Source organism: Vitis vinifera, chromosome 4, assembly GCF_030704535.1.
Source record: "Vitis vinifera cultivar Pinot Noir 40024 chromosome 4, ASM3070453v1".
NCBI classification, from domain to species: domain Eukaryota; kingdom Viridiplantae; phylum Streptophyta; class Magnoliopsida; order Vitales; family Vitaceae; genus Vitis; species Vitis vinifera.
Window position 1 is genome coordinate 24,190,700 of NC_081808.1, and position 14,005 is coordinate 24,204,704.

The 14,005-nt window shown below is 35.2% G+C and overlaps 2 protein-coding genes across 2 annotated transcripts; one reads left to right on the plus strand and one right to left on the minus strand.

Moving 5' to 3' along the window:
- On the plus strand, positions 1-10,446 carry LOC100242145 (uridylate kinase PUMPKIN, chloroplastic). Its single transcript, XM_002281858.4, has 7 exons — positions 1-406; positions 4,862-5,009; positions 5,103-5,156; positions 5,573-5,664; positions 8,377-8,603; positions 9,589-9,765; positions 9,920-10,446. The coding sequence occupies exons 1-7, from the start codon at positions 216-218 to the stop codon at positions 10,027-10,029; spliced, it is 999 nt and encodes a 332-aa protein (XP_002281894.1). The 5' UTR covers positions 1-215; the 3' UTR covers positions 10,030-10,446.
- Positions 10,447-11,119: 673 nt separating this feature from the next.
- Positions 11,120-12,224, minus strand: LOC104879182 (protein MKS1). Its single transcript, XM_010651100.3, has one exon. The coding sequence runs from the start codon at positions 11,993-11,995 to the stop codon at positions 11,264-11,266; it is 732 nt and encodes a 243-aa protein (XP_010649402.1). The 5' UTR covers positions 11,996-12,224; the 3' UTR covers positions 11,120-11,263.
- Positions 12,225-14,005: the final 1,781 nt, after the last annotated feature.

Here is a 14,005-nt window from a genome sequence, read left to right on the forward strand (position 1 = left end):
TTTCCGTCTACCTTCCTGAGATATTTTCTTACAGTTCTCTTTTCTCCAGACAACGACATTTATTCTCAAAATAAAAAACCCCAAAGAAAGGATAGAAAACAAAAGGAAATTCTTTTATCTTTTCTGAAAGAGGAAAAGAGGGTAACAGGGTTTACAGGCAACACTACGCGTAGAGTCTCTGTTCTAGTTTTCGTGAACATTAGTCATTGTTTCTGATGGCAATCCCTGCTTCTCTACTCCCCATTAGCTCTTCTTCACATTCAATCTTTTCTTCTTCTTTGTTGGCTCTGTGTCCTCTGAAGGTTAACCACAGTAGGGCGATGAATTATCGGCGCACAAATGGGCGGTTTGTGATTAACTCTTCCTCTTCTGAAATGGGTTCCATCAACGACTCCATGAATCTCAGGTATCGGTGGTGAATGATTCTCTGCTTTTCTCTCATAGATTGTTTCTGAACTCGGAAACGAATGGTGGGTACAGGGTGTTTGTGGAAATGTGTGTTTGAACTGTTAGGAGTACTGTTAGAAATTGGGTTTTGGTTTGTTTGGTTTCTGGGAAAATGTAGGAAAGGGAGGGAAAATTAAACATTTTGACTTTTTTTTTTTGGTTCTTTGGGAGATGGGAAAACTAAAACCTCCACAACAGTGTGGAGCATGCTATTCAAAATGGTGGATTTTATTTTATTTTATTTTCTTGGAGCTTTCTTGGAATCATTTTTTAATCTTAAAATGTTCTTGGTAGCGAAACATATGGGCAGGTTTTGTGAAAGATGTTGATAATTGAGCGATTGTTTTGGGTTATGGTTCTTGAATATTATGTTCAATGCGTGGTTGTTTTCGTTTGGCAAGTATCTCAATGTTGAAAGAATTGAGAAAGAAAAATCATTTAAAGCAGTGTGATACAAAACGAGTATGTGGTTCCTATTTGAAAATGAAGTCTTGTGCAGTTCCTTGACCACTATAGGGGGTGGCACAAAAGTTTCATTGCCAAGAGCAATAAAGGAATGTTCATGACTTTGGTGGATGGTTTGAGCTTTTTAGAAGCTAAGGGATTTCTGGATAACACAATGTGGGTCTGCCAAGTAGATTTGAACTGCTTTAGTGATGTTGGGGATAGCTTAAAAAATGCTCAAGCCAAGCTTGTACTCAATCTTGGATTGAGATATTTGGTGAAATGCATTAGATTCTATTTTGTCCTGCAGTGCATCAGTTATTCCAAACATGCTAAGAGCAGTTTTGGAAATTGTTTTTAAAATTGGTTTTTGGTTCTTTAGAACAGAAAATAGCTTTCCAACTTTAAAGGACTTTCTTGGCAAACCTTGGGAAAACAGTCTTTTGAAAATTTGATTTGAAAACAAGGGGGATTTTGAGAACAAAATTTAAGTTATTTCAGGTGTTTTTTGTAGAGTTTTATGAGAAACAATTGGAAACAAGGAGAATAGCACACAAACTTTTGTATTCTATGTAAGTGGAGAACTGTTTTTAAAATCTAATCTAAAAAATGCTGTGCCTATAAAGAATTTTTGGTTTAAATTTAAGATTAGCTGGATCAGCTGATGTGCTTCACATACATCTCCTTGATATTTGACCTATCAAGTGGACTTCATGTCAAGAAGAAGATAGATGATTGCAACCTCTTATATAGGAAGCCAAGAAAACTGCATTGATAACACAAGTTTTCCTTTTGAAAGAAAAATTTTGTAATGTTTATCCTAAATTACTTATGGTGGAATGTGTTTACATCTCTTGTTAATGGTTTACTTGATTGACAAGGTGGTGAACTCTCTATTATGTTCTACCTGTTGTCTGGGCTGTATCAAATGGTAATACTTGGAAACTTGGCATGATATTCCTATTTATTGATGATATTACAAGTTATTGTTGCTAGGCTAGCATGATGACCTAGGTGCTCAGTGAAGCATATACTGTTGATTTTATAGATTTCTGATATCTTTTTGTCTTGTTTTATATAGCATATGATACCTCATTCCAACATAACTCTGCTGTGTTACAATAGGCTGGTTAGGTTGCCTTTTAATAGCTTGTTCTTGCTATGGAAAAGAGTATGTGCTGTAATTTCTGCATCTGTGATGTGTGGCTCCTCCTATTGGGTGATTGAACACCATCCTCTGCAACCTATTTGTTCTGAATTCTATTTGTTACATCAGACACCATATCTCCTTTATTTTCCTAGTCCTTTTTTCCTCTTATTCTGGAAATCTAATCTTACAAGTAACTTCTAGTACCGATGCTGCAACAGTAGTTATTTTCCATGAAAATGAGAACATGTAGAGGTGGATTTTGAATTGGTGTCACTACTTTAAAATGATAAAGGTAAGGTTAGATAGTATTTGGAGCATCCAGAAACTGGAGGGCAAGAGACTTCAGATTTTCTCCTTGGTTTTTGTGAAACTATAAAATTTATTCAGAAATTTCAAAGAATTAAATGGATCCTCGATCCATATCACTTAGGATTGTCTGCTTGAATCCCTTTTTGTCATCTTAGCTCTGTCAATAGAATCCTCTGTTTCATTCTAGGCATTCTTGTCATCTCTCAGCCACAACCCATATATATTCTGGCCAACTTTTGTCTCTTTTGGTGTCTTCAACTCACATCAAATCCTTCCTCCATAATGGGGTGTTCAAAGGTCTACATGACTGAAACCATCTTAAGCAATTTCTCTTCCCCTTGTCCCCAATTGGTGCCACCTCTAACATTCTTATGGATGCACTCATTTCTTTTTCTCTTACCTCATGCTGTGTCTCATCCATATTATCATTCTCATTTCTACTTCTCTCATTTTTCTATTGCATGTTGTTTCTTAAACTGTGCAACATTTTGTACAGCTACTTCACCTTATAGCCATCATTAAAAATTTTCATTCCACGTGAGAGGCATTCCTTTGATAATGTAATATTTCAAATGAACTTTGTCACTTATTCCTTTGACTTGAAAGGGCATGCAACTAAGTAATTGAGCAATTAACCCAAGCATGATCTATTGCAAAATGTTTGGAGAAAATTTCTGCCACACAATGATCGTAGCAATAGGCCATTATAAAGTTGAACTACTAGCTAGATGAGATACTAAGCCTATGGGAAAGGACTCAAGAAAAATAATCAATTGAAGAGAAGGGGTGTGAGCCATCAACTCAAATAGTTGCCCTATACATTTTGTACAAAACAAGTGTAGCAAGGTAATTTTATCTCAGGCCATCAAGCAAAAGGTCTAATGGAAGACATCCATCACGGTATGAACATAGAGAGACTAAAAAGTTTCAAGCAAGGCAATGATGTGACGAAAGGTACCTTGAAGTTGCTGAAATTTTGGGAAAATTGAATCCAACATCATTTCTTGATTTGTTAATGTTCATAGAATATTACTTTGATTGGTTGCTATCCCCAAAACTATCAAATTTTGTTAGCAAAATTGGGAGCAAAATTGAGTATAAGCGCTATAGAACTTGCCAACCACTTATAGACACATGGAACAAGATAAGTTGAAGCGCTCAAACCTCCTATTGAGTAGCATGGGTTGACGACACGTCTAGTCTAGTAAATTCTATTTTTCTTTGAAAAGGGTTTTGATGAATTCGTATGGTGTGATGTCTTGCCAATATATTCTTTTTGGAAAAGCATGACTTTTTGATCAACAGGTTCAACATGATGGCTATGAAAATACTCACACTCTTGTGCACAATGAATATGTTCACAAATGGAGGAATCAAAAGAGAAACACTGGAAAAAGGTGCTCATTATGCACATATTTGGAAGGGAAAGCATGGACAGAAATTTAGATGAAAGAACTAAGAAGGAGAAAATTTTGCAAAAGTTAAAGCTTAAAGGTTTTCAAGTGAAAAAGATCAAAGTATTTGTGGTGCTAATCAAGTTGGTGGTTAGGCTCCATATGGGCTGAGGTGCTAGATAGGGCATCAAGGCTTGTTCTGGGACAATTTTGGATATATATCGTTTTGTAGCATTTTGCGGTGGACATATTGCTTGGAATATATAAGCAGCAAAAAAAAAAAAAAAAAAAGGCAGCCACTGCTATATCAATGCAAAAGTATGTCTACTAGTGGCTATAAAGAAAGTAGTTTGGAGCTGTGATTCCAACTTGAGTCAATGGAGGGTGTTTCAGGTTCTTACTTGGTCCAGTCTATATACCAGAAAGGAAAATATGATCACATACAAATATGACTCTATACTTGTAAGAACTATTAACATATATTTGTTTACATGTTACATTACATTCAAAAGTTCTAACTTTCAAGTTTATCATCATTCTCTTAGAAGGAAAAGAACTTAAAAACACTAATATATTAAGCACAAGTCTTCTTTCTTCATTCAAAATCATTTAAATTAAATAGCATATGTTTCATTTGAATGATGCCTTCTCAATAGTCATTGAAACATTAATCACACTTCTTCATGTAAAATATTTCCACACCCTCTTCTCTCTTTTCTTTTTCCATGTATTTTCAACTTTAAATTACCTTTTGGAACAATCAAGGTTAAAATAGTGCATTTTAAGAAATTGAAAAGAATTCATTTCCTTTTATTCATCTGTTTTTGCTGCATGTTTAATTTTGATGAATATGCCATTTTTGCTGCCTTTGCTGAATGTTAAATTTTCCATATGAGGATTCATTAACCCTGAGGAACTAAAAGAATGTATTTTCTTTGAGCCATCTCCTTGCAATCAAGTTTAATGAAACAGAAGTGTTATTTAGTTGTTGGAAGGATATTGTGATGAATCTTCTCACATGATTTCATGTTAAATTATTTTTCTTGTTGAACCAATTTGGTATCTCAGCTACTAATGTTTGGTTTTTCCCACTTTGTTACTTCACTTTTTGTAACAGGCAGTCACAACTATCTTCCATGACTCCTCTTGGGGTAACTATGAATGATGCTGGCATGTCCAAACCATCATGTAAGTGGCAAAGGGTGTTGCTTAAAGTAAGTGGTGAAGCACTTGCAGGAGATCATACACAGAATATTGACCCAAAGGTTGGAATATGAACATAATGATATGTTTATGCTCCGAAGTATCTTTCTTCACCCTTGATAGTGTTGAAATATCATATTTATGCTATGATACAGATTACGATGGCAATTGCAAGGGAAGTTGCATCTGTGACTCGGCTTGGCATAGAGGTAAATCTTCAACATCTATTTCTGAATATATCCAATCCCTTTTCTGTGGTTGCATCATCACAATTTTTGGGCAGTTTGTCAAGCATGTCATGTGGTTATAAGCATAGTGAGAAAATTTGGGTTCAGGAATTTTTATCTAATTCATTGGGAAAATGTTGGAATATAGAAAGCAAATAAAAAAAAAAAAAATCGAGTAGAGAAAACTGTTCCTATTGGGGGAAAAAGAAGCAGAGCTGGTTGTTATATGATTATTTTCCATGTTTGCCACATTCCCTTATTTGTGCATTATTAATTAAATGGGGAATTCTGTCATGGTGTTAGGACATGCAATCGGACTTGTATGAACTAAAGAATTGGAAGCTTCATTGTTAACTTTCTTTATATGGTATCTTAATCATTGTTGATAGATGCTTCAGGTTGCAATTGTGGTTGGTGGGGGAAATATTTTTCGTGGATCCTCTTGGGCAGGAAGTGGTGGCCTTGATCGTTCTTCTGCTGATTACATTGGGTATTCCTTTTGTTTGGGTTTTTTTTAATGCATTTTATCTTATTGGACAGCTAGTTAATTTTTGGAATATTGTGGTATTCCTTTTATTTGGGTTTTATTTACTGCATTTTTATCTCATCCTGGCACTAGTTTGTATGCTTGGAGTGGTTTTTTATTCCTTTTATTTGGGTTTTATTTAAGGGAAAAGTATGATCAGGTGTAGCAGCATGAAAACATTAGAAAATATGTGATTACTTTTCACCCTTTTAATCAAAAAAGGACTAAAACATATTTTATTTCATATGAGGAATTTAGTCCCTGAAAATTACATTTAGACCTGTTGAATAATGAGAAAACTTTCAATTCACAGAAGTAAAATGCTATATCAAGAAAATTGTCATGTCAAGTAACCACTCGTTAACCTAAGATATCATCCACAAAATTCATATCATGAAACCCTAAAATCATAACTTTTTGTACTTCTTTTCTCATATTCTCTTAGCCTTCTCAAAGAACCTCATTCTCGTCAAATCTTGTCTTCACTATCTCAAGTAACTTCCTTCTCTTTAATCGTCTCCTCTTAACAAATTCAATCATTATTTTTTAATTTTTATTTTTTTAATTTATATCCACAACCTTGAACCAACATTATTTTGTCTAATAACAAGATTAAAAATAGAAAATAAACATTTTTTTTTTATAGGCAAACACAGAAAAGAAATATATTAGAAAATGGCACCTTGAGGCTAACCCAAAAGCATACAGGGAGTATACAAGAGGCGCCAAAAGGCACAAAAAAGAAGAGGGGATACAAAACCAACCCTCAACTAGCACCTAGCCAATAAAAAAAACTGAGTAAAGGAAGAGGACCTTCATTTACAACCGACTTAGTCCACAACCAAAGATTACATACGAAAGAATTTTTCAACCTATGAATCGAAAGCTCCTCGTTATCAAAAGCAATCCTATTTCTTTCCTTCCAAACCGCCCAAAAAATACACAAAGGGGTTGCCTTTCACACCTTTCTATGCTTCTTGCCCAAGTTAAAGTCACACCATCCAAAAAGGGTATCTCTAACCAAAAAAGGAAGGATCCAAGTAACGCCAAAAAGAGCAAACAATAATTCCCATAAACCTCTTGCCCTGGAGCACTAAATAAGAATATGATCAATTGTCTTTTCTTCCTCACAGCAAAGGAAGCATCTATTAGCTAGAGACCGCCCCCTCTTTTTAAGTTGATCCAAAGTTAGCACCTTACCCCAAGATGCTTCCCAAGCAAAAAAAAACTCACTTTGGTAGGCACACAAGGATTCCAAATAATAATATTAGGGAATTGAACAACTCTTCTTGAAGCTAGAGCACTGTAAAGAGATTTAACTGAGAAAATCCCATCCTTAGTCTCTTTCCACAGCATTCTATCTTCCAAAAGAGGATTAAGCCTCCTTCCCCGGATTAACAAAAGTAATCTCTCCACCTCCTCCACCTCCCAATCATTAAAGGGCCTAGAGAACCTAGGACTCCAAACCCCTTCTCCTCCCAAATGATCCCACAACTCCACTAACCAAGCCTCTTTATAAGACGCAAAAGCATACAAAGAGGGAAAGGAATTACAGAATATAGAAAATAAACATTAACCCCCATTAGTTTCCCAAGAAAATAAAAAGCCCAATTCATTCACTTATTTTTATACCAAACAACAAAAAACAACCTTATCAATGTAATCAACATTATCAAACAACCAAAAACACTTCCAACATTATCATCTAACAAATTAAAAGACAAAAGGCACCATATAAAGAGGCAAATTAAAACAGACAACAAAAGATAAAAAGGGGTCTGATTCATGCCATGATGAAATATTAGAGAAGGAAAGGAATGAAGGATCCCAACTTGCTAGTTCATTCTAAAGCTTTCTATGCCTTAATGTAGGACAACTCTAGGATGGTTGACTACAATCAAATAGGTGGGCTAGGATCTTTATTTTTTTAGCATTTAAGAGGAGGAACAAAGGATAAAGTTTATGGTAAAGAATAAAATAAAAAATATAGAGAAATAAGATACGAAGAAGAGGAGATAGAAACCTTAGTGTCTCACTAAGAACTTTTTATAAGAGTCTCACCTAGAAGAAAATCAATGGAGTCTCATCATTGAGAATTGCTACACTTGCAAAAATACTAATATTATTTAATCACCAATCTATTATGACTCTAATTCTAATTCTTCTATAACCTAATTATGATTCTAATTGTTGGCTACTCCTAATTTAACTCCAACAAAGACTATCTTAATTTAATTCCAAGTAATACTAATTCTACTTTTCCGTTTATTTAATGCATTCTATCTCTTGTGGAACTTGTTTAGTTATTTGCAGAGTAGTTTTATGCATGTAAAGATTTTTTTTCCAATTTTTACCAAGTGATTTGCAACTGATCTAGTCATGTGCACTAAACTCTTTGTTAGTTCTCTGTGTGTGTGTATTTTGGGTGGGTGGGTTGTGGTGTGATTTGTTAAGGTTATTACTGGATCCAGGAGCACTAGGACCCTTCAATGCTCATGGGAAGCTATACTGTTAAAAGATTAAAAGTTTGAACTCCTAGATGTAGAATAGTGGTTTGAAGTTTGAAAGTCTGGTGTTTCTTGATTCGCGTGTTGTATGGAGGACACCTGTTGTGTATCTTTCCTTAAATTATGTAACTGTAATTTGGGGTAGAACCTTGATGTTGGAATTTTTTAGGATGTTGGCTACTGTTATGAATGCTATATTTCTTCAAGCAACAATGGAGAGCATTGGCATCCCAACTCGTGTCCAGACTGCATTCCGAATGTCTGAAGTTGCAGAGCCATATATACGTAGAAGGGCTATTAGGCATTTGGAGAAAGGAAGGGTCGTGATTTTTGCTGCTGGAACTGGAAATCCATTCTTCACAACCGATACTGCTGCAGCCCTTCGTTGTGCAGAAAGTAAGGTTATCATTTGTTTCGTATTGTATTTATTCAAATGGGGGTGGCTTCAACACCATCCAAATGACTGGCCGTTTTGAATTACTTGAAAATTTTCTAAATTTTAAAATAGCCCACAATCTTCAAGAAAATAAAGTCAACTCTTTTGATAAATAATATCTAGTGAATTAATATTATCTAATAATTTTTTCAGAGCCAAATTTGGTCCATGGTAATTTCTAAATATATTACCTGATAGTTAATTGTCTCTTTGAAATTTGCACATTCTGGCCATGATATAAAGTTTGAGGGTGATTAAAAAAATTATTACTACCTATTGGATGCTTTGCCCAATAAAATTTTCAACCAATTAAATCAATTGGTTGAGCTAATCGCTTCACCCACTTAAATGTCATAATTATTCAATAAAAATAAGTCTGCACACTTCTCCTTACCTTATCCTTTTTTCTTTTGGAGTGTTGATCCAAACTTGAGTTCATGATAGGGGGCTATATGTATCCTAGACTCAAGTCTAGGAGGTCATTCTGTTTCCTCCTTTCCCTCCTTTCTTATCCCATTCTTTTCTTTTTCGCATTTTTCTTCCTCCCTTCTACAACACAACGCATTTATTGTCTCTTTCAGCTCCAATATAAGTAGTTTTTTGTGCCTTGGGTAAACAAATATGTGTTTCTTGTAAGAAGGTTTTGAAATATTACACCAAGAAATGTAAACAAATTCCCCCTCCTCCCTCCCTCCAACCTTTTGTGTACAGAAAGTTGTATATTTGTAACTTCTTTGTTAATGAAAAGTGGAAGAGACTTTTAATATTTAATTATTCTATTAATGAATAATTTTGTGTTTCTCATGTTACTAATTATTGGTGGATTGACTCTATGAAGTTTGTATTTTTTTTCCCAAATTTTACATTTTATCTGGCAAAAGTAATTCATCATGTGGAATTTGCTAGTTGTTGTGAACTGATATTGGCATTTATTTGTTGATCTAGTTAATGCAGAGGTTGTGCTGAAAGCTACAAATGTTGATGGGGTTTTCGATGATGACCCCAGGCGTAACCCAAATGCTCGTCTCCTTGATTCTCTTACTTATCAGGATGTGTTGTCCAGAGATCTTTCAGTGATGGACATGACAGCTGTTACTTTGTGCCAAGAAAACAACATCCCTGGTAGGGCTGCATAAACCGTACTTCATTTAACCCAATCTTATTTCTTGCAATGACTAGAACTAATTATAGTGTGGTACATTTTCTTGATTGAATAGAGTTTGCACTGAGGTTTTTTTATTTTCTATTTAATTTTTGTTATTTTTGTGTGATGTAGTTGTTGTCTTCAATGTAACAAAATCGGGTAACATCTCGAGAGCCATTTTGGGAGAGAGGGTTGGTACTTTGGTTGGAGGACCTTGGGTTTCAACAACGGCAGGGACATGAGACAAGTTCCAGCAGACTGATGGGGGTGGCGCATTCTATTGCAATTCAGATTTGTGAATTTCAGGATGAATTGTTGCTGAATCAGATAAGTTTTAGGCTCCATTTCAGAAAGTGACTCAGATTTTTGCATGTGAAGACTGACCACAAAATACAGATGACTGGTTTTGATTTTTCTTATATCACAGATTAGGACTTTTTCTTTTTTTTTCTTTTTGAAGCTAAGAGTGTAAATATTTGTTAGGAAGACTTACATGTGTCATCTAGAAGGGATTATAGATCAAAAACAGTGTCTCAGAAGGCTCCATAGTTATTCTTTTTGCTTTTGGCTGGGTGCGGTTGATTTTTGCTTGAGAGGTTGAAGTTCATCAATGATGTACTTTGAATGCTATTCCAGAAAATTTAAGTCTTTTGGCAGTATATGTATTTTCTCCTTTCCATGGGTGGAAGAAAATGATGAAAGAAACTTGAAACTTTGAATCACCCAAACTAGAACTATTTGCATGACTGTTTTGCTATGTTTTTGTTGGGATCTAATGCTGATCATCATCTTCAGGACCCTACAAATTACAATTGGCTCCTGGGTGGTTGGTGAATTTCTTTTGAGTCCTAGAGCTGGACAAATGAAGCATATTGGGAAATCCACCCATTTGGTCTCTGTCCAATGAAAGCATTTTTCAAATTCACTACTTGGGTCGGCTTGGGTAAACGCGTTCAGTCGAATAACCTATTTAACACGCAGCTACCCTTTCTGCCCCTCGAAACACTTTCCTTAAATCCCAGCCTCCATTTTCCAACGTTGAACCCAATCATGCTCTAATCATATGATTCGTAACAACCCCACATCCAATCAATAACCAACAACAATATAATTGGACTTTTTTCTTAAAAAAAAAAAAAAAAAACCACCCTTTTAACGGCAGAAACTGATTAGTTAACAGAAGACAAATAAATTGGCAACTTGTACATGTATATTGATTTCACAAGAGAAAAAGTGAGCTCTGCAGCCTTGCGGGCCCCAAAATTATAAAGCCCATTTAATATTCCACAACCACACCACCCCCCATTGGCAACATCACCATCAAAATCAAAGTGCCCAAAAAAAGTTTTTTCTTTTTTGGTTCTGAATCACTCGTAGCTACAAAATTACAATTACAATTACAATTACAATTACAGGAAAATTAATATGAAAATTGTGCCAAAAAGTCAGTCAATTTTTTTTTCTTCTAGAAATATACTAAAAGTCCAAGAACTGGCTGAGAAAGTCTGGTGATAGTGTCGGCGAAATTATCGGAGCTGAGAGCAAATTCGAAGGGCTTGAAATGAAGCTACTTCCCTGTAAGAAATAGTTTAAATCTTGCAATACCGAGAGGGTTTGTGGGTCCGGTGCCGGAGAGAAGAACCCTGGAGGGATCGGAGGGAGTGTCGCCGGCGCCGGAGATAAAATCCCCGGAATTTGACCCACCTCAACCCCTTCCACCAAACCCATAACGCCGACGCCCCCGCCACCCCCTCGATCTCTCTCTTTCGGGGGGCTAGTCTTCTCTATCGAAGCCAGACGCGCAGCAGGGGAAAGATCGCCGGCGCCGGAGGCTGCGAGGTCACTAGCGGAGGGCGACGTGGCGTAGTTCCCGGTCAGGCGCTGGACTACTGATAGGAAGTCGTTGACGGTGGTGTGGATGACCTTGGGCGAGATGGTGTAGATGATCACCGGTTCGCGGTTTTGATTCTCTGGCGGCGGTGGAGCAGTTTGTCGATGCGCGGGAAGAGGAGCAGTCGGCGGCTTCTTGATCTTGTGGGATTCCTTGCTGACTTTGAGCGGCGAAGGACGAGGGCCTTGGATTTGGAGCTCTCTCCGCTGCGGGGAAGGGCCGTCACCGCCGGAAGAGAAGAAGTCCGGCGGGTTCATCATGATTGATGGGCTGGAGAGAGGAGGGAGAAAGTGGGAAGATAAGACGAAAATGGGCATGTATTGTTATTATTCAGCCCACCAAATGAAATCAATTTATGAGAGCCGATGCTGACTCTGCTTTAGTGTTTGGCCGTGAAGTCAATGCTCCTCTCTTCCTCTTACATTTGTCTTTAGTTCGTTTAGGTTATGTTTGGTTATAGAAAATTTGAAGGAAAATGCAAAGTAAAGAAAATATAAAGGAAAAGTAGAAGAAAAGAAAAAGTGAAGGAAAATAAAAAAATAAATTAAAAATTGATAAATTTTTTTTTTTTGTTACTTCAAACTCATTTTATTTATTTTAACTCATTAATATAAAGATTAAATAATTTAAAAATACATAAGCTTTTAATTAGTTTTAATTATATTTAATTTTCTTTTATATTTTTCATATGACAACCAAACATGAAAAAATCATTTTCCTTTACATTTTTTTTCTTTTCTTAGTATTTTCCGAGAACCAAATATAACCTTAATAACTTCAGCACTTCGCCCACGGATGAAATGCTTTATATAAACCCAATGATTTCATCAAATGAAGTATATGGAATTCTGCCTTTATTTTCGTTGAGAAAAATAATATTAAAAAATGTGTTTTTATGGGGTGAAGTGAAAGAAGGTCTTCAAGACAACTTTTTAATTATCAATTTATCAAAATTAAAATTGGTAACGATCAAGTTTTGAAGTAATTTGGAAAATTTCACTTCAAGAGCATCGGTTTAATGTTGATTCTACTCAAGTTCAAACCAGTATTTGAAATGGAGTGAGGAAAATGACAATTCTTTTTATAATTTTATGAAAGTTCTGTAATTGGGGGATTAAGTCTTATTTATTAAATGCTAAAGGTTTAGTAGGTGAAATGTATTAGACTCTGAGAATTTAAAACAAATCCCTATAATATATTATTATCTTGTAGCCATAAAATAATCAAATTTCTATAATCAAAGAGCTAATTATGATAACTACAAATATGCTTATTACTTATGCAAATTAAAATACTCAATCTCTAAAATAAAGGCTTAATTAGAATCAAATCTAAAACATGGAAATCTTTAAATGTACATACCAACAATCAAAACTATTCCTCAGGTTTGAGCATAGATGTCTCCAATGCCTAACTTGTCAAATATGACCTTGAAAGTCCCTTTTGACATTCCTTTTGTTAAAATATTTGCCAGCTAATTCTTGGTCTTTGCAAAAGAAGTACAAATTAATCCTTCAATCAACTTTTCATTGGCAAAATGTCTACCCACTTTGACATGTTTAGTGCAATCATACTAAATGAATTGTGGGTAATGCTAGTGGCAACTTTGTTATAATAGAAAAGCTTTATTGAACCCTTCAAATTATAGCCCATCTCCCTTAATAAGGACTTCAACCATAACATCTCACATATATTGAGTCATGGCTCTGAATTTTGCTTCAACACTTGATCTAGCTACAACCGATTGTTTCTTGCTACATCGTATGACCAAATTCCCTTCCACAAATGTCCAATATCTTGAAGTCGATCTTTTGTCGATTAGAAATCCTACCTAATTAGCATTTGTATATCTCTCTACTTCCAAATTATCATATTTAGAAAATAGTAAACCTTTACTAAAAACAAATTTTAAATACTTAAGAATTATGTGTAGAACCAACATGGGTGTTTCATAAGAAGCATGCATGAATTGATTTACCACACTCACTATAAATGTTATATCAAACTAAAGATGGACCAAGTATATCAACTTCATAACTAATCTCTAGTATTACTCTTTGTCTACTGGTGTATCTTATAGACTTTCACCTAATTTGTGATTTGATTCAACATGAATATCAACATGCTTATAATCCAACATTCTAGTTTCATCAAATAAGTCCAAATATATTTCCTTTAAGAAACAAAGATCCTATGCTTCGACCTAGCAACTTCAATAACTAGAAAATATCTTAAACTACCAAGGTCTTTGATCTCAAATTCTATTGTCAAATATGTTTTTAGTTTACTCATGTCCTTATCATCATTACCTATCACCACAATATCAT

Coding starts and splice junctions, on each gene's coding strand:
- LOC100242145 (XM_002281858.4), top strand. CDS start 216: ATGGCAATCCCTGCTTCTCTACTCCCCATTAGCTCTTCTTCACATTCA. Junction 407..4,861: donor AACGACTCCATGAATCTCAG/GTATCGGTGGTG, acceptor TTTTTGTAACAG/GCAGTCACAACTATCTTCCA. Junction 8,604..9,588: donor AGCCCTTCGTTGTGCAGAAA/GTAAGGTTATCA, acceptor TTGTTGATCTAG/TTAATGCAGAGGTTGTGCTG.
- LOC104879182 (XM_010651100.3), bottom strand. CDS start 11,995: ATGCCCATTTTCGTCTTATCTTCCCACTTTCTCCCTCCTCTCTCCAGC.